The sequence below is a fragment of the Raphanus sativus genome, chromosome 1, assembly GCF_000801105.2.
Source record: "Raphanus sativus cultivar WK10039 chromosome 1, ASM80110v3, whole genome shotgun sequence".
NCBI lineage: Eukaryota > Viridiplantae > Streptophyta > Magnoliopsida > Brassicales > Brassicaceae > Raphanus > Raphanus sativus.
This window is the reverse complement of record NC_079511.1, coordinates 4,757,603-4,776,251: the sequence shown is the minus strand read 5'-3', so window position 1 is coordinate 4,776,251 and position 18,649 is coordinate 4,757,603. Positions and strand designations below refer to the sequence as shown.

Sequence of the window (18,649 nt, the reverse complement as noted above, 5' to 3'; positions counted from 1 at the left end):
ATTGTTGAAACGGATGTTTTGCTACTTATTTATTGTGCGTATCTGCTATAAGCCTATAACACTCCTGATAGACGGGTCATGTATCAGGCCCTAGTCAACTTAAATATATTGAACTATATTTCTGTGCATTTGGCTTTTTTCACAAAGAGCGTTGGATTCAACTCACTGATAGCCAAAACTTGATTTGTTTTCTGTGTAATTATTTAGTGATCCCTGCAAATTTGATACATAAAACGGAGAATCTGATAGCTGAGAGAGAGAAAACGCGTAAGGAGTGTGACTGAAAATCAGATGGGAAGCAGCAACAGAAGCGGAGAACAAAGAAAGCAAATGGCAGAACTAAGCAAAAGCCTTAAAGAAGGTGAGAGGATTCTGGAGCCTACTCGTAGACCTGATGGTACTCTCCGGAAACCCATCCGAATTCGAGCTGGATATGTTCCTCAAGATGAAGTTCTCGTTTATCAGTCCAAAGGTTCTTTGGTATATGATCTTTATCCCCTCGAACACTCTTCTGCTATTTCTCCTGGAAATGAATCGTTTGTAGTCGATTTAAATCAGTCTTGTTGGTTGTTTATAACGTGATTTTCGTTATAGTGAGCAGTTATATTGATTGAAGCAAGGCATAAAATGTAAGGTAAAACAGTATTCATTCCTAACTTGCATTTTCTTTGCAATAGATGAAGAAGGAGCTGGCCTCACTAGGACCTCCAGGTTATGAACCGGATCCAACTCCTAAACCAAAGACTAAAGCTGCTAAAAAGAACGAACGTAAGAAAGAGAAGAGATTACAGGTATTTGTCTCAACTCTATCCATACGTAAAATGCTACTAGCTTTCTCTTCAGTTACTATAACATGCTTCCATTTTATCACCTCTGAAGGCTGCTGCGCAAAAAGGTACCAGCTCTGAGGATGGATCAGCTAGTAATGTAGACAAAGAAGAAGCTGTTTCCACTGTGACCCCAAGCAATGGATCCCAACCTGTGAATCTATTGGTTTCTACTCTGAAGGCTTTAGATGTTTCTTCAAATAATGATGTAGCTTCTTCGGACCTTGGAGAAACACCCAATCCAGGAACTGCAAGAGAAGACACTGAGAAAAGAATACGTGCACTTAAGAAGAAAGTAAGATGTCTCAACCTTTCTTAGTTGCTTTAGAATGATACATTTGAGAACGTTTTGGTGTGAGAGATGTGATGATCCAAGTTGATGCAGAAACCTGCAATCTAGCGGTTCTGTGTAATTGTATGTTTGTCATCTTCTGTTAACATTTGCAGATCCGACTCACAGAAGCTCAACAGCAGAAGACTGATCCCAAAGACCTTAAGCCGGAGCAATTGGAGAAGTTCTCTAAGTTGGAGGAATGGAAGCAAGAACTCAAGGCTTTGGAGGATAAGGAAGCTTAGCTTTCTGCAGCATCGACATGAATTGTCTAGCTTTCAGACAGGTTGTACCTTTTCTCAAGAAATTGCTGGAATCAATCCAAACTTGTATGAATGAACAGGAGGTTATTCTTAGAGCTTTTGTCAGAAATCTTGTTAGACTGTCTTGGCACATTGCCTAAATTCTGAAAACTGATGCCACTCTCTGTGATTGTGTTTGGTTCTCGCCTAGACCAATATGATTTCAGTTAGATGATGTGGAGTTGCTGTAACAAACATCAATCTGTATAACAAACAAAAACCATTTCTTTTTTTAAGTTTGAAGAATTAAAACGTGTCACAAACTGTTGTCTGACATACAATCTGCGTGAAACCAATACTCTGACACAATTTTTGTTTGGTTCAATGAGACCCACATGGTTCACTAATACACTCAACAACATTTCAATGTAAACCAATAAAAGTAATCTAAACAATCAAGTTCTCCCTCTTCTTGCATTTCTTTCGGTAAGAACATAAGAAGACAGGCCTTTCTTTTTTTAGCCTTCTCAAGCAGAGTGCTCCTCAGTTTTTCCTTGCATACACTGAGGATACATGAAGGGGAGTTTTATTACAGGCTGGTTATCAGACAGCCCTTGACTTGCCAACCCGAAAGCATATCCTAACGCAACCCCTACAGGGACAGCCACCGCATTTCCAACCTGGATGTATCTGAAAATCCAGTTTTTTTCTTTCATATTAGAATCCCCAACATCAAACACACAAGCAAATTCTAGAGAATGATTGTAAGGGAGCAGGGAAGTGAGTACTCACTTCTCCTTTATTGGGCCACATAGCTTATAAAAATCAGGAAAACCTTGTATTCTGGCGTTCTCACGGACGGTTAATACACGATCTTGCAACGGATGGATTACAATCTGCAAAAACCAGTTTTTACTGACAAAGAGGGCACTAAAACAATTCAAAGGGGAAATGTAAAAAAAGACTTACCTGGTTGTGAGGTTCTGCTCTTGTCACAACTGTATGAACAATCTCGTCCCACCACAGACGACCAAATGGCCTGACATTCAGTTAGCAGATGAGTTACGTTAGTGAATTTATTACGAGGTGATGGAAAATATGATCCAAAAGAAGAATATTAGTTAAAGAAAGTCACTTTTTCGATTTCCCATTGACAAATGACACTGCATAATCAGGAACCTGAAGCAAAACACAAACCACGTCCATATGAAGCTGCAGAAAAATAGGAACTGAGAAATACTCAAAGCTGAGAATGGATTCATTTTGTACCAGAAACTTTCCAGATTTCAGTTTTGGTCGTTCTACAGAAGGGTCAAATTTCACTTTGTTGTCTTCAACTATAACACCAGGCAAATCTCTGAAGTTGGCACCCTGTAGCAATATGAGTCAATAATAAGAACAGGAGATTATTACATCTCGAACCATTAAAGGAAGTATTACATCAAAAGATAGAGTCATACCTTCTTCTTTACAATATGGCAAACCCGTTCAAGGTCGTCGTCATTTAGTTCAAGTGGTTGGTGATCATAGAGAATTCTTGACTTTGAAGCATCTCTACCATCAAGGGGGATTATTGACTCTGAAACAAGACCATGGGTTTAGTATAGGTAAGCGTCAAGGGAAACTCAGTGGAGTTTTAAAATTCTCACCAGCTCTTGAAAGACGTATGTACTTCTGAAAGTTTGTTTGAGGTTTTGTCTCATATTTCCTTTCATCGCTTTTCTCATAATTCGTCGCCTGAAGCATTAAAAAAAAACTCAAAGCATTGAGCAATGAACTATGTAGACATAAGGTTTCATAATCAAATATGACTATATTAAGGTTTAGATACACACTGGTGGGAGATCGCTTATCGCATCTGCAAGGGTAAGAGCCTTTTCTAACTGAAGAAGGTTCCTTCGGCTATATCCAACTTGTATTTCCTTCATTTACAACAAATGAATAAGCAATGCGATAATGGCAAGAGGGTCTATGAGATTGATAAGTACAAACGTCCTCATAACAAAATGACTTGCCTCAAACTCTGTAGGGGTTAAGCTTTTGGCGAGAGTCTCGTGAGTAGGCAAAGGGTAAGGTGGAAGTTTCTGTTGTTTAACCAAATTATGAGAGCAATAAGGATCGATCTTTGCTTCTAAATATCTATAACAGAACTAATACTTACCTCTGTTGGTTGTGCCCCCCATAGGAATACTCTATTTCTGACCTGAGGAACACCGTAAGAACCCGCGGACATCATGCCTAATCTTGTCTGATAGTTCATCGCAACTAGACGAGCAACAGCGTAACGGGCACAGAACCCCTTTGAAAACTTTAAGAGATCGACGACATTTTCCATGAGCACATAATTTGGCTTCAAATAGTCGATAATGTTCATATACACCAACAACTGCTGATTCTTTTCATCTTCAAGTGGTGCTTTGTTATTTCTGAAACGGTTAAAGCCGCTAATTCCTTGACATGGAGGACCTCCACACACAAAATGAACATCTCCCTGGAAAAGATACAAATTTTGAAGAGACTTGAAGTTAAAAGCCCATAAAACTTCAGATGATATTATTCCTTATGAACCAGGCAATATTGTTTAAATGATGATATACTTTAATACGATTATTGGCTTTGCCTCATTCATCAAAACAGATAGTAAAAAAGTAACGCGACTTACAGGAAGGGGAAATCGGTTAGTGTTGAACCCGGTTGTCACAAACTCCTTTAACTTTTCTTTGCATTTTCTGTTGTATATAGAGTGAACAATATCAATAACGATAAGATATCAAAACAAAAGGAAAATAGTATGGAATACGTTACCTTAACCCATCATAAGGCTCCCAAGTATCTTCATCAGGACCATAACCTTTCCAACGCACCTGAGAGTATTGAGATCAAAAAGAAAAACAACGTCTGAATTACATCTTACAAAGGATAAATTTTGTAGGTATGCCAGCTTATAGACAAATACGTGTACCTTAAGATGAAGTGCAGATGCTTCCTTAAGTCCTTTAGGATTTCCAAAACAAATATCTAGGAACTTGTCTACCTCGAACTCTTCAGGTGGAATTTCAGATCCACTACTATCTCCATCCGCATCATCATTTACGTCTCCATCTTCCTCTTCATCTTCCGAATCACCATCTGATTCTATTACCTCGGTACTGGAAATTAGGGCAAACTTTTGGCATAACTTTCTCCATTCTATGAGCAGTTTTAGAAAGTCTTCCGCAGCTTCGTTTCTCACCTGCTCAGCATTCAAAATCAACTGGTCACATGTGTGGACAATCAACTTCCTAACACAAAATGAAAAATAGGCAATAAATAGTTACCTCAGTTTCAGGATGGTTCAGTCTCAAACTATCACAAGCGAAGCTGTTGATATCTACTGCCCATTTCTGAAAATCAGAAAGAGCTAAGTAAATCTTGCACAAATACAACAAAATTATAAAATGTGGAAGTGGAACAAATACCTTAGTCAACTTAATGCCTGACAGGGAAGCCCCCATACACAACCCAGTTGACATTGCTCCACATCCACTGTATAGATCAAGCAAGAATTTTTCCTTCTTCTGGGGAATCTGAATGCAATTGGAATCAGATTCACTTGAAATTGTTGATGACGCATCACCTTCTGTGTTGGGACATTTTCGCAAGACAGAAATCATCAGTGGTCTCCAAAACTCTATGAACAGAGTTAGTAAGGCTATGAATGATAAAAAAAACTACAGAAACCAAATCTAAAAATGACTAACTTAGAAAAAAATAGTTAAATATCAAAAGTTACCATCGGCAGCAGTCGAAAAGGTGAGGTGAGCTAGCTCGTATTTCATATCGTAATAAAAATCACAAGGCGGTATAACTCTCTCCTCAGCTCCGGTAACAATCTGCCGTGAAAAAAAAGTGTAAACGCAATCAGAAAAACTCCCCGTGCACTAACTACTACACTACTGAATTCATTTGTAATCTAATCAATCAATACCTTGGCTGGAACTTTCACAATATTAACGCGGGAGACAATACAATTGAGGGGATTATCATCTTCAACATTGGAAAGAAACACCCTCTTTTCTTGCACCTCATTTGCAAGGGTTTTGATAACCTAAGAACAAAAAAAACGAGAGCATCAATTAGCAAGAGAGCAAGAAGATAAATAAATCTACTTAAAAAAGAAGGAAAATTCTAGTCAGTCAGCTCAAAGCCGCAAACACAATAACATCTCTCACCGTATCTTCAGGTCTATAGAACCATCGAGCTCTGAAGTAAGGCTCACCATCAACCGCTTCAAAAAACTCCACAATCTTTGCAATATAATTCGGATTCCCTTCCTCAGCCTAAACCACAAAAAAAAAACTCATGTGCGTCAGATACATTGGTATGACTACAACAACATAATAACTATAGGATAAAAAATCAAGAACGTTTCCCAAATCTAATTTCACTACTAGTATAAAGTGACCTCAGAAAGTAAAACCAAATCTGTACCAAAACAACAAAGCTCATCATATGGAAAATCAAAAAGAGCTTTACTTTAACGTAAACATCGTCACCAAGACTGAAAAGAGTTCCATCTACAAGAGCTTGGCTGTAATGACGTTTCGCCTGCTCCAGATTCTCTTCAATGTCACTGTTTCAAGAACACGAGGCACAAACAGAAGATAAACAACGAGAGAATTTAACAGAGACCAAAGAATACAACATTTTTTACCCATCCTTTGGAGTTCCCAGTGTCACGGATACTCTAGCCTTTGAAGATCTATAGCGAAGTGGCCATTTCTCCGTAGCTTCTTCAGCTGAGATGGGCTCTCCGGTAAAGGATAGATCCGAGGAAGGCTCCGGCCGCTTCATGTTTGAAGTCACCTGATTAGCTGCCGGAGAATTGAGATAACAGGTGACAAGAGACAACACAGAGAGAGGAAGGCGGAACGTGTTATCTGATAGACCTAAACTATTATTACTTCATTTAAGTTGAAAAAAAAAAGAATATTATCCGATTTATTTTTTAAAATGTATTTTTTCAAAAGAAGTAACAAAGCGGGAACAATTCGCAGCGCGGCAAAGCGCCTATTGGTTTTCAGTTTTTTTTTAAAATGTAAAATCAACTTTAGCTCCCCCCTAAATGTTTCTAAAAATTCCAATTTGGACTTAACTAATCGGGCAGAAACAATTGGATCCGACTGAGCCCAATCAAGGCCCATATAAACTAGATATACTCTCAATTGGATCCGACGAAGCCCAATAAAGGCCCATAGAAACTAGATATACTCTCTCTAAGGGAATGGGATGGCAATCAAACTGAAAGTTCGACTTATCGTAAAGCTGAGTCCGTTTCCCCTGCTTCGACGGCGCGTATGGCCACGCGCATTGGCGGTAGTGTGCAGAAAACCGCCGGACGTTGCGCTATTAGCCTATTACGCTTTCAAGTTTCCACTCACACGAGTTGAGATGAAACGAATCAATTGTTTGGATGTATATGGCAATGTTGTAGTCTCCGAAGCAGAGAAATCTGGGCTTGGTTTCTTTCCCTATGATCAGATTCGGTGGTCAAATACACATTTGGTGTTTATGTAGGCAAATGATTTGAGCAGATTCTTCTATATATCGTTTCGTGTGAGTGTATCTCTGGGACGGGTTCTATCTGCGAGAGTTAGGGTTTAAGGCACAGCTTGATCTTGTATTGCCTTGCTTTTGAGCCAAAAGTTGTCTTACGTTGGCTCTTATGGTGGTGATGTGTATATGTGCAACGAGAAAAGAGTTTTGGTGTTTCGTGTTAGACCAAAACATGGCTATTACGAGATTGTTTTTGTGTTCAAGTTTCAAATCCAACGAGTGGAGGTTGAAAGAGCGCATATATATATGGCAATGTTATAGTCTCTGGAGCGAGCAGAGAAACAAGGGATCCACAGACTATAACATTGCCGTATATATCAGTGGCTCTCTTCTCATCTAAACAAACGATTCTTTTTTTTTTCAGTAGACACACATGTAAGTAGATACATTGTTTGCAACTCTTATTTTTAAATGAACATATATATACTTCAGGCCACCTCTATACAGATGACCTTAAAATCTAAACCATTTTATATGTTTGCTGTTTCAGAGAGGTTTGAGTAAGCATGCTTCATATGGAAGGAGGAGATCCGTCACTCTTTCTAATTGCCTTGATGTTCTTTTCCATAAGAAGGAAGTCAGAGGTAATAATAAAACGATTGATTATGTGCAAGCTGAATTTGGTTTACTACTTCAATAATCCGAGAGTTTTCCAAGCTCAACTGTGAAATCTGAAAAGGCGAAAGAAGATCCACAGTAACCTTTCTAGAGCATATTGCTGTACTTTTCTAGATGTCTTTGGAGGGTTAGCGCTTGAAAAAAATATAAAGAAGTTTATGTTTACTGTCTTATAGCTTACCTCACTAACTTTGAATTTTGTTTTGTAAGTTTTAATCACTGAGAAAATTTGTTTATAATAACAGGTTTCAAATATCACAGAGTATGATTGCGACGTGTTGATACATTAATATACATTTATTATTGTAGGTAAACGGGGGCCTCGCTATGTAGTGAAGACTTGTATTGACTTGACTAAGACTGGTGCCCTGTTTGTTCGTCTAATTTTCTAAGTCACATGACTCTTCTCTTAGAATGGGTGTCAATGATCGATGCTAACTGCTTCACAAAAGACACAGAAGAACACTACAATACAAGTTTGTTATTTATTTCAGGTGTGACCCACTTGGCTTTTAATATAGACTCACAGCATTTGCTTGTATCCTTGTTCTGAAACCAACACTGAAATGAAGATCATCTTCTTCTTATTTTTCTGCCTCCTCCAGTCTTGTATCTGCGACGATACTATCATGAGAATGCAGTCCTTAAGAGATGGTGATCTCATATTCTCTGAAGGGAAGAGATTTGCATTTGGATTCTTCAGCCTTGGAGTTTCAAAGCTCCGATATGTTGGGATATGGTATGCTCAAGTCTCTGAGCAGACTGTTGTATGGGTTGCAAACAGAGACCGTCCTGTGAACGACACGTCTGGGGTGATAAGGTTCAGCAGCAGTGGGAATCTCTGCATCTATGCATCAGTCGACACAACAGAACCTCTCTGGTCGACTAATGTTTCGGACAGTATAGTGGAACCAACTCTAGTGGCGAGACTCTCTGCTCTAGGGAACCTTGTTCTGCATGATTCAGTTACAGAGAAAGGTTTCTGGGAGAGCTTTGATCATCCGACAGACTCTTTTCTTCCGTCTATGAGGTTGGGTTTCACACGAAAAAACGGCTTGGATCGCGTTCTGACATCCTGGAGATCTCCTGGTGACCCAAGTTCTGGAGCTTTCACATACCGGATAAATCGTACGGGATTCCCGCAGCTGATTCTGTACAAAGATCTGATCCCATGGTGGCGTACGGGATCGTGGACCGGGTTGAGATGGAGCGGTGTGCCTGGAATGGCAAGAGGAGGAGGAGGCTCTTCTATCTTCCATAGCTCGTTTGTTAATAATGAGGACGAAGTATCTATAACTAACAGTGTGAAGGATGCTTCAGTCATAACAAGAATGATGGTGAACGAGACAGGATACCTGCAACGTCTCATATGGGCCGCAACGGAGAAGAGGTGGAATGTGTTCTGGTCAGTTCCGAAAGAAGAATGCGACTATTATGCACACTGTGGCCTTAACGGTTACTGCGATCCCACAAGTTCAGCATCATTTGTGTGCACATGCCTTCCTGGTTTTGAGCCAAAGATGCCCCGGGATTGGCTCTTGAGGGACACTTCAGGTGGGTGTACAAAGAAAAACAACGCTTCAATATGCGGTGAGAAAGAAGGGTTTGTGAAGTTAAAGCGCGTGAAGATTCCCGACACATCATTTGCAATTGTGGATATGAACATAACATTGAAGGAGTGTGAACATAGGTGCTTGAGGAATTGCTCTTGTGTTGCTTACGCAAGCGCTTACCACGAGGGTGAGGGAGGAGCAAAAGGGTGCTTGACATGGCACGGCGATATGTTGGATGCGAGGATATACATGGATTGGGGACAAGATTTCTACATACGTGCAGACAGAAAAGAGATAGGTATATATAAAATTATAAATGTATTCTAATAATTTCTGAGTGATAACATTCCTCAGATGTCTACCCTGCAACACAGAGAATAGAAGAAACATTTTAATCTAAAGTATTTTGAAGTACTTAGTATCGGGTTGCTTGCTTGTTGCAGAGCGGTGGAACAAAAATGGCTCATTGAGGAAGAGGAGAGTCATTTTCATTGTCACCAGTTTGATTGCAGCCGTAATGTTGCTAACCGTCATTTCATTCTGTTTCGTAAGGAAGCGACGAAGTAAGTGAAAATCTACGAAGTATCTGGCAAGCTCATATGTTTCTTGTTTATCTCACAACCAGCTATTTTGAACAATCTCACCTGCAGAGTCTAACAGGCGTAGAAGATCTTCAACAATCTTGGCTCCAGGTTCTCTTGATATTAAAGAACCATTCACATTTGAAGAGGATCATGGAAGAGAATGGGAGTTACCTCTCTTTGAGCTTAACACTATCGTTACAGCGACGAACAATTTCGCTTTCCGTAACAAGCTTGGAGAAGGTGGATTCGGACCCGTTTATAAGGTAAAATGCATCTTCAAATATGCCTAATTTTTTTATGTATATGCAAATCTTTAACAATACTATTCCATCAGAACAAGCTATAAGTTCAATAAGTAGTAAGGAACGTTTAGGAAGTTTTCTAACAAAACTAATTACGTTGTGTCTACTCAGGGCGTGTTAGAAAACGGTATGGAGATAGCAGTGAAGAGGTTGTCAAAAAACTCATGCCAAGGAATGGAAGAGTTCAAGAACGAGGTCAAGTTGATATCAAAGTTGCAGCATCGGAATCTCGTGAGGATGTTAGGATGCTGCGTAGAATCAGAAGAGAAGATGTTGGTATACGAGTATTTACCAAACAAGAGCCTAGACTATTTCATATTCCGTAAGTTCAAGATTTCTGATGCATATTGTCTACACATTCGAATCATTCCAAATTGGGAAGATCTTATGTGTTGTATTTCCCATAGATGAAGAGCAGAGAGCGGAGTTGGATTGGCCAAAACGGATAGAGATAATATGCGGGATAGCTCGCGGAATCTTGTATCTTCATCAAGATTCAAGACTGAGGATCATCCACAGAGACCTCAAGGCCAGCAATGTACTCCTTGACAACGAAATGATCCCCAAGATTGCGGATTTTGGCATGGCGAGAATCTTTGGGGGAAACCAAATCAGAGGAAGCACAAATCGGGTCGTCGGAACATAGTGAGTTAGTCTTTTTACAATTCACGTTGAACTGTGCGAAAATCTTTGAACCTTACATCGTTTTCAATCTCATCGTTCAGCGGATATATGTCACCTGAGTATGCAATGGAGGGTCATTTCTCCGTTAAATCTGACGTCTACAGCTTCGGAGTATTGATCTTAGAGATCATAACAGGGAAGAAAAACAGTGCTTTCCACAAGGAATCTTTGAACCTAGTTGGACAAGTACTAGAATATGCAAATTTTTTTACATAAACTGAGGATTAAAGCAAAACATAACATAACCAAATATTGTTTATTTCGTCTTGTTTTGTAGATATGGGATCTATGGAACAAAGGTGAAGCAACAAACGTCGTAGACAAACTAATGAACCAAGAGATTTATGATGAGAACGAAGTGATGAAGTGCGTACACATTGGGTTGCTTTGCGTACAAGAAAATGTGTCGGATAGACCAGACATGCCCTCTGTTGTGTCCATGCTTGGTCATAAAGCCAATGACTTTCCTCCTCCAAAGCATCCTGCGTTTATGTCGGGAAGGAAGACACATGTCAAGAATGACGACAGCACCTCCGGTGCTTACCTCAGTGGAGAAAATAGCAATTCTGTTAATGACATTACTCTCACTGATGTTCATGGCCGTTGAAGTATTTTGAATTGTTGAGAAATGTATCTTATTTTGATAAACTATTTCCATAGAAGTGTATGTTTTCGTTTTAGTTGCAAGTACGTGTGAGATGGGGAAGAGTGGCGGTGGTGGTTGGCTCCCCGCCGATGGATCTGATGTTTTCATTGTTCCCATGGTTCTCCCTATAATACCTTGTAAGACATGATCATACCCTTTTCTTGATTATGCTTATTGGCTAATGAATTTACTGAGAAATATGTTTATAAACTGGTCTAAAATATCACATTATGATTGTGCCGTGTTGATACATTAGTATATATTTATTATTGTAGGTAAACGTGGCCTGGCTATTTAGTATTTAGTAAATGATTGTCACTGTATAGACTTGACTTGACTATTACTTGTGCCCTGTTAGTTCGTCTAATGTTCTAAGTCACATGACTCTTCTCGTCAATGATCGATGTTAACTGCTTCACAAAAGACAGAGAAGACCACTAAGATACAAGTTTGTTATTTCAGGTGTGACCCACATGGCTTTTGATATAAGACTCACATCATTTGCTCGCTTCATGGAAACTCTTGGCCTGAAACAAACACTGAAATGAAGATCGTCTTCTTCAATTTTTTCTTCTTTTCCTGCCTCCTCCACCCTTGTATCTGTGACGATACGATCATGAGAACACAGTCCATGAGAGATGGTGATCTCATATTCTCAGAAGGGAAGACATTTGCATTTGGATTCTTCAGCCTTGGAGTTTCAAAGCTCCGGTACGTAGGGATTTGGTATGCTCAAATCTCTGAGCAGACTGTTGTATGGGTTGCAAACAGAGACCATCCTATGAACCACACGTCTGGGGTGATAAGGTTCAGCAGCAGAGGGAATCTCTGCATCTATGCATCAGTCAACACAAGAAAACCTCTCTGGTCGACTAATGTTTCGGACAGTATAGTGGAACCAACTCTAGTTGCGAGACTCTCTGCTCTAGGGAACCTTGTTCTGCTTGATTCAGTTACAAAGAAAGGTTTCTGGGAGAGCTTTGATCATCCGACAGACTCTTCTCTTCAATTTATGAGGTTGGGTTTCACACGAAAAGACGGTTTGGATCGCGTTTTGACGTCTTGGAAATCTCCTGGTGATCCTGCTTCTGGAACTTTCACACTCCGGATAAATCGTACGGGATTTCCGCAGCTGATTCTGTACAAAGGTCTGATCCCATGGTGGCGTACGGGATCGTGGACCGGGTTGAGATGGAGCGGTGCTGTCTTCCAAATCTTGTTTGTTAATAATCAGGACGAAGTATCGATGACTAACCGTGTGATGGATGCTTCAGTCATAACAAGAATGATGGTGAACGAGACAGGATACATGCAACGTCTCACATGGAGCGCAGGGGAGAAGAGATGGAATCTGTTCTGGTCAATTCCTAAAGAGGAATGCGACTATTATGCACACTGTGGCCTTAACGGTTACTGCCATCCTGCAAGTTCAGAAGCGTGCACATGCTTACCTGGTTTTGAGCCAAAGATGCCCCGGGATTGGTTATTGAGGGACTACACGGGCGGGTGTTCGAGGAACAACAAAACTTCACTGTGCCGTGAGAAAGAAGGGTTTGTGAAGTTAACGCACACGAAGATTCCCGACACATCAATTGCAAGTGTGGATTTGAACATAACATTGAAGGAGTGTGAACAGAGGTGTTTACTGAACTGCTCTTGCGTCGCTTACGCTAGCGCTTACCACGAGGGTGTGGGAGGAGAAAAAGGGTGCTTGACATGGCACGGTGATATGTTGGATACAAGGTCATTCTTGGATTCTGGACAAGATCTCTACATACGTGTAGACAGGGAAGAGTTAGGTATATATATGTATGTATAAAATGTATTTTATTAATTTCTGAGGGATCTAGAACATGCATCAGATGTCTACCCTGCAACACAGAGAATAGAAAAAAACATTTTAATCTAAAGTATTTTGAAGTACTTAGTACCGGTTTGGTTGCTTGTTGCAGAGCGGTGGAACAAAACTGGCTCGTTAGGAAAGAGGAGAGTCATTTTCATTGTCATCAGTTTGACTGCAGCCTTAATGTTACTAGCCGTCATTTCGTTGTGTTTCGTAAGGAAGAGGCGAAGTAAGTGATTCTCTACGATGTATCTTTCAAGCTCATATGTTTATTGCTTATCTCACAACTAGCTATTTTGAAACATTCTCACCTGTAGAGTCGAACAGGCATAGAAGATTTCCAACAACCTTACCTCCAGGTTCTTTCAATATTAGTGATACACTCAGATTCGAGGAGGATCAGGGAAGAGAATGGGAGTTACCTCTCTTTGAGCTTAACACCATCGCTACAGCTACGAACAATTTCGCTTTCCGTAACAAGCTTGGAGAAGGTGGTTTCGGACCCGTTTATAAGGTAAGAAAGATGCAAACTGCTGTGTATATGCAAATCTTTAACAATACTCCTCCAACAGAGAAATCCTTACGTTCAATAAGTAGTAAGGAACGTTTAGGACGTTTTCTAACAAAACAAATTACGTTGTGTCTCTACTCAGGGCGTGTTAGAAAACGGTATGGAGATAGCAGTGAAGAGGTTGTCAAAAAACTCATGCCAAGGAATGGAAGAGTTCAAGAACGAGGTCAAGTTGATATCAAAGTTGCAGCATCGGAATCTCGTGAGGATGTTAGGATGTTGCGTAGAATCAGAAGAGAAGATGTTGGTATACGAGTATTTACCAAACAAGAGCCTAGACTATTTCATATTCGGTAAGTTCAGGATTTCTGATGCATGTAGTCTACCCACTCAAAGATCTTATGGTGTTGTGTTTCCCGTAGATGAAGAGCAGAGAGCAGAGTTGGCTTGGCCAAAACGGATGGAGATAATATGTGGGATTGCTCGCGGAATCTTGTATCTTCATCAAGATTCAAGACTGAGGATCATCCACAGAGACCTCAAGGCCGGCAACGTACTCCTTGACAACGAAATGATCCCCAAGATTGCTGACTTTGGCATGGCGAGAATCTTTGGGGGAGACCAAATCAGAGGAAGCACAAATCGGGTCGTCGGAACATAGTGAGTTAGTCTTTTTCGGTTCACATTGAAATGTGAAAAATCTTTGAACCTTACATCGTTTTCAATCTCATTGCTCAGCGGATATATGTCGCCGGAGTATGTTACGAGTAGCTTCTGAAACTATGAATAAAAGAGAAATATATTTTTATTGATGTGAAATACTGATTACAGAGGTTCCGATCAAGATCTCTCTCTCACTAAGATCATCTCTGTAGCATCTCTCTACATCTCTCTCTCTCCGTTTATTTACTAAACACTCGATAATCCTATTCTTCCTTCAGGACTCTTTAAGTAGTGATCCCTGATACTCTCCTTGTGAGGTTGTTGGGCCGACGAGCACACCCCTTGGGCCCATATCTACCTCCACGTCTTTAATCCATACGTAACATTACCGCCCCCTTTGAAATCAACCTTGTCCTCAAGGTTGAAGCAGCAAACAGCCTTCCAACTGTATAGGAAATGCCTCATTACTTGCTCCTTCCAGCTACCCTCCTTGCTCCAAGTCTCAAGCTTCTGTTTGCCTATCTCATACGCACTGTCCAGCTCCAACGATAAGGGCTCAATCATCTCCTCCTGGCCCACTCTTTTGGCGTTCTTCTTTTGGTCTGTTGATGACAGAAACTCAAAGAACAGCTCAACACGTTTCTCCTTTTTTCTACAAAGCTTCTCTTTCCTCTGTTCTCTTAGAAGCTTCACTCTCTTGCCGCTTGGGAGGAACTTGTGTTGTCCCTGTTGCTTTGGCTCACACCAAATCTGCCAAGAAGATCTCTGATTGCCTTTTCCGTGTACTGCCTCCGGACCATTGTGCTCAACATCACTTGGAGGTGAAGCAGATTCCATAATCTGGTTTTCAAGGATGTGTAACAAGAACACAAAAGCACATAAGCTATTGGAACTCGCCTTCTTCCCTGCCATTCTTGGTGGAGACCGCCTCTCAACCAAACATAGTTCATTGCAGTACAGCTTCTTTCTAAATTCAACTTTCTTCCCGCTTGTGAAAGACTTCTTCTTGTTGATATTCACTGACGAAGACCTCATGTTGCATTTGGCCTTATTATCCTTCCTCCCCAACACCAACTCTGCCAGTTCCATGATGACCAGTGGCAGAGACTTTCCATGACACACATATTTATATCTCGACACTGCTGTCCTCCTCGTAACGGCAGCACACAGCCTCGCTTTAGTCATTTCCTTCTTCTTCTTCTTCTGCTGAGTGACCTTGAGCAACCATATTTTACTATACAGTGCCTGCTCCTTTGTATCCACCAGTAACAGCCTTCTTCCAACCACACAGACTGTAATTATCCACTGACAGTTCACTCTTCGACTTGTATGTACATAGCCATGAATGCTCTTTATCTGGATTTCTAGCCTTTTTGAATTAACCTTTACTGTTTTGTATTTCCACTTGGCTCTCCTCCTTCTATATGTAGCCAGCAACTGCTCAAACCCCATCTCCCCAAGATTATTCAGTTTCAGCCATTTTCTGTTCTTCAAGCAAACCCTTCCACCATGATTTCTTTTACACCATCCTCTGAAGTTCATTCTAAAGGAACCCAACACCAGTTTAATATTCCAAAAGAATAGAGTTTGGTTCCCCGAGATAAGCTTCCCACGAGCTACACATTGCAACTTTGCTCCTTGTCTCATAGTGGCAGCTAGTCGCAGCTCACCTTTTAGCTTCACAAGCCCATTTGGATGCATCATTTTACAACCCCAGTAGACTAAAAATCTTTCCTCAGTATTTTTCCTTTGCTTCCTTTGCTTGTATCTGAACTTGTATTCCATCAATTTGGTGCGTTTCTTCTTCCTTATGAACTTCAATAGCCTGCATCTTTGGTGGGTATACAACAATAGACATCTTACTCCTTTCCAATACTTCATTAAACTCTTTCTTTGACTCTTAGACATGTTCTTCCTCTGTAATTCAGCCATCTCTGAGTTAACCTTCTCAGCCTGGCATTTCCATTCCTCAGGCTGAATAAACTCCTTAATCTTCATTTTAACTTTCTTTCCTCTCAGATGCATTTTATCAAGCATGTGGCATGCATACGAGTTCATCACAGCCTCCATTTGTTTTACTCTCTCACGTTGATGCTTATCACTTCCCTTTGAATCAACAAAACTAAACAAAGGTTCCTCACAGTCAACAGACTTATCCCCATTCCCTCCAAGTTCCAAACCATTCCCTAAACCTTTTTCAATCCCCACAAGAGGTATCTTCCACCTCTTCTTCTTCTTCTTCCTCGCTTTATCTCCTTGCTCAACCAAAGGAACTTTCTCGAACAGATATATCATGGTCGCTGGTGAATCTTCTTCTCCTGCAACATTCTCACATGTCACTACGTGATTCTGCTCATCCAACAAGAACACATGATTCTCGTTCTTATCCTCCAGCTTTGTTACCGGCGGGTTCAACCTCATATGGCCCGTCATGCCTCGGGTCTCCTCCAACTTCTTACTCGAGATACCTTTCTCCCTAACAACTTCGATCAATCGTTCCTCAAACCACTCCAGGTTTGAAGATCTGCTAATCCGTTCTTGGACAACCATATCCGGCCCTCGGAACGTCTCTGTGTTCCTTTCCGGCTGTTGCTCCACAGCCAACGGTGTCAGCTTCCTCTCACACTGTTGTGATCTATCCATCACTTGATCCATTGCATAAGAAGAGGCCTCTGGAATCCAATCGTCACTTCTCATGGGTTTCCCGATTTGGTTCGTGATCTCCTCCTGGGATTGTGTTTCCTCTTCCCAGATGCCTATCGACTTTTCTTTCTCAATCCAGAGACGCTCAAAACGCCCCATGTTCTCTTCCCATAGTCGCTTCATCTCTTCCATTTTTTCTTCGAACGAACCGATCTTCTGCACGATCCGCTCCAACGCTGCAAATCGTCGATCCATCTCCACCTCAGTCATCTTCGTCACTGCCACTGTGCTTCCAGTTCGTAGCTTGCTCTGATACCAAGTTTGTTACGAGTAGCTTCTGAAACTATGAATAAAAGAGAAATATATTTTTATTGATGTGAAATACTGATTACAGAGGTTCCGATCAAGATCTCTCTCTCACTAAGATCATCTCTGTAGCATCTCTCTACATCTCTCTCTCTCCGTTTATTTACTAAACACTCGATAATCCTATTCTTCCTTCAGGACTCTTTAAGTAGTGATCCCTGATACTCTCCTTGTGAGGTTGTTGGGCCGACGAGCACACCCCTTGGGCCCATATCCACCTCCACGTCTTTAATCCATACGTAACAGAGTATGCAATGGAGGGTCATTTCTCCGCTAAATCTGACGTCTACAGCTTCGGAGTATTGATCTTAGAGATCATAACAGGGAAGAAAAACAGTGCTTTCCACAAGAAATCTACAAACCTAGTCGGACATGTAACTAGAATCTGTAAAAAATTTTACATAAACAGAGGATAAAAGCAGAACATAACATAACCAAATGTTGTTTATTTCGTCTTGTCTTGTAGATATGGGATCTATGGAACAAAGGTGAAGCAACAGCGGTCATAGACAAACTAATGAATCAAGATATTTATGATGAGAGCGAAGTGATGAAGTGCGTACACATTGGGCTGCTTTGCGTACAAGAAAATGCTTCGGATAGACCAGACATGCCCTCTGTTGTGTCCATGTTTGGTCATAACGCCAATGACTTTCCTCCTCCGAAGCATCCTGCGTTTACGTCGGGAAGGAAGAAGACACACGTCAAAAATGACGACCTCAGTGAAGAAAACAGCACTTCTGTTAATGACGTTACTCTCACTTCTGTTCATGGCCGTTGAAGTACTTTAAATTGTTGAGAGATCTATCTTATTTTGATAAACTACTTCCATAGAAGTGTATGTTTTAGTTTTAATTGCAACTATGTTTGAGACGTTGATTAACTATGAAATAAGGAGGGAGTAGGAGAAGAAATGGGGAAGAGTGGCGGTGGTGGTTGGCTCCCCGCCGATGGATCTGATGTTCCCATGGTTTCTCCTCATATTACCTTGTAAGACTTATGATCATACCCTTTCTTGATTATGCTTATTGGCTGATGAATTTACTGAGTTTAGTATATCCAGTCATTATCAACTTCATATTCACTTGCTATGGGGTTTGGTATATATAATATTATCTTTGGGGGTAGTGGTTAAGATTTCACATAAAGTTATTGCCAGTCACCATCGTCTTTATCTTCACCTGGTGTAGACGTAATTGTTTCTAGGTAGTGATTGATATATCTTATAGAATTCCTTTCCA

General features: G+C 40.7%; 4 protein-coding genes across 7 annotated transcripts; 3 read left to right on the top strand and 1 right to left on the bottom strand.

Moving 5' to 3' along the window:
• The first annotated feature begins 145 nt into the window (after positions 1-145).
• Positions 146-1,583, top strand: LOC130510122 (partner of Y14 and mago-like). The gene is made up of 4 exons (XM_057006469.1): positions 146-480; positions 678-791; positions 880-1,122; positions 1,275-1,583. The coding sequence occupies exons 1-4, from the start codon at positions 292-294 to the stop codon at positions 1,401-1,403; spliced, it is 675 nt and encodes a 224-aa protein (XP_056862449.1). The 5' UTR covers positions 146-291; the 3' UTR covers positions 1,404-1,583.
• An 80-nt stretch (positions 1,584-1,663) lies between these two features.
• LOC130510109 (putative DNA (cytosine-5)-methyltransferase CMT1) lies at positions 1,664-6,333 on the bottom strand. The gene is made up of 20 exons (XM_057006457.1): positions 6,094-6,333; positions 5,916-6,012; positions 5,612-5,719; positions 5,368-5,487; positions 5,173-5,272; positions 4,859-5,019; positions 4,718-4,783; positions 4,363-4,632; positions 4,206-4,264; positions 4,063-4,129; positions 3,562-3,891; positions 3,416-3,484; positions 3,236-3,322; positions 3,050-3,137; positions 2,861-2,979; positions 2,670-2,771; positions 2,536-2,579; positions 2,370-2,439; positions 2,193-2,296; positions 1,664-2,090 (listed from the first exon to the last, which is right to left on the bottom strand). The coding sequence occupies exons 1-20, from the start codon at positions 6,231-6,233 to the stop codon at positions 1,928-1,930; spliced, it is 2,364 nt and encodes a 787-aa protein (XP_056862437.1). The 5' UTR covers positions 6,234-6,333; the 3' UTR covers positions 1,664-1,927.
• A 335-nt stretch (positions 6,334-6,668) lies between these two features.
• LOC108810300 (G-type lectin S-receptor-like serine/threonine-protein kinase RKS1) lies at positions 6,669-11,343 on the top strand. Of its 3 annotated transcripts, XM_018582427.2 has the most exons (10): positions 6,669-7,370; positions 7,486-7,579; positions 7,923-8,107; positions 8,219-9,464; positions 9,610-9,729; positions 9,817-10,013; positions 10,164-10,374; positions 10,460-10,697; positions 10,778-10,922; positions 11,014-11,343. In XM_018582427.2, the coding sequence occupies exons 3-10, from the start codon at positions 8,045-8,047 to the stop codon at positions 11,341-11,343; spliced, it is 2,550 nt and encodes an 849-aa protein (XP_018437929.2). In that variant the 5' UTR covers positions 6,669-7,370; positions 7,486-7,579; positions 7,923-8,044. The 3 variants fall into 3 exon arrangements, with proteins under 3 accessions (XP_018437929.2, XP_056862406.1, XP_056862408.1); XM_057006426.1 differs by lacking the exons at positions 6,669-7,370; positions 7,486-7,579; positions 7,923-8,107 and having other exon boundaries at positions 8,142-9,464; XM_057006428.1 differs by lacking the exons at positions 6,669-7,370; positions 7,486-7,579; positions 7,923-8,107; positions 10,778-10,922; positions 11,014-11,343 and having other exon boundaries at positions 8,157-9,464; positions 10,460-10,698.
• A 44-nt stretch (positions 11,344-11,387) lies between these two features.
• On the top strand, positions 11,388-18,448 carry LOC108810332 (G-type lectin S-receptor-like serine/threonine-protein kinase RKS1). Of its 2 annotated transcripts, XM_057006438.1 has the most exons (7): positions 11,388-11,519; positions 11,845-13,181; positions 13,335-13,454; positions 13,543-13,739; positions 13,879-14,089; positions 14,159-14,396; positions 17,875-18,448. In XM_057006438.1, coding segments are annotated over exons 2-7 (2,022 nt in total). In that variant the 5' UTR covers positions 11,388-11,519; positions 11,845-11,926; the 3' UTR covers positions 17,876-18,448. The 2 variants fall into 2 exon arrangements, with proteins under 2 accessions (XP_056862418.1, XP_056862417.1); XM_057006437.1 differs by lacking the exon at positions 17,875-18,448 and having other exon boundaries at positions 14,159-14,401.
• The last annotated feature ends 201 nt before the right edge of the window (positions 18,449-18,649 follow it).

What these genes read in the sequence shown, in the direction of transcription:
- LOC130510122 (XM_057006469.1), top strand. Translation starts at nt 292, where the DNA reads ATGGGAAGCAGCAACAGAAGCGGAGAACAAAGAAAGCAAATGGCAGAA. An exon ending in AGAAAGAGAAGAGATTACAG is followed by an intron (nt 792 to 879) that starts GTATTTGTCTCA and finishes TCACCTCTGAAG; the next exon opens with GCTGCTGCGCAAAAAGGTAC. An exon ending in TACGTGCACTTAAGAAGAAA is followed by an intron (nt 1,123 to 1,274) that starts GTAAGATGTCTC and finishes TAACATTTGCAG; the next exon opens with ATCCGACTCACAGAAGCTCA.
- LOC130510109 (XM_057006457.1), bottom strand. Translation starts at nt 6,233, where the DNA reads ATGAAGCGGCCGGAGCCTTCCTCGGATCTATCCTTTACCGGAGAGCCC. An exon ending in CGATAAGCGATCTCCCACCA is followed by an intron (nt 3,138 to 3,235) that starts GTGTGTATCTAA and finishes TTAATGCTTCAG; the next exon opens with GCGACGAATTATGAGAAAAG. An exon ending in GCCATATTGTAAAGAAGAAG is followed by an intron (nt 2,772 to 2,860) that starts GTATGACTCTAT and finishes ATATTGCTACAG; the next exon opens with GGTGCCAACTTCAGAGATTT.
- LOC108810300 (XM_018582427.2), top strand. Translation starts at nt 8,045, where the DNA reads ATGCTAACTGCTTCACAAAAGACACAGAAGAACACTACAATACAAGTT. An exon ending in AAGTTTGTTATTTATTTCAG is followed by an intron (nt 8,108 to 8,218) that starts GTGTGACCCACT and finishes TGCCTCCTCCAG; the next exon opens with TCTTGTATCTGCGACGATAC. An exon ending in CTTTGAACCTAGTTGGACAA is followed by an intron (nt 10,923 to 11,013) that starts GTACTAGAATAT and finishes CTTGTTTTGTAG; the next exon opens with ATATGGGATCTATGGAACAA.
- LOC108810332 (XM_057006438.1), top strand. Translation starts at nt 11,927, where the DNA reads ATGAAGATCGTCTTCTTCAATTTTTTCTTCTTTTCCTGCCTCCTCCAC. An exon ending in GTTTCGGACCCGTTTATAAG is followed by an intron (nt 13,740 to 13,878) that starts GTAAGAAAGATG and finishes GTCTCTACTCAG; the next exon opens with GGCGTGTTAGAAAACGGTAT. An exon ending in CCTAGACTATTTCATATTCG is followed by an intron (nt 14,090 to 14,158) that starts GTAAGTTCAGGA and finishes TGTTTCCCGTAG; the next exon opens with ATGAAGAGCAGAGAGCAGAG.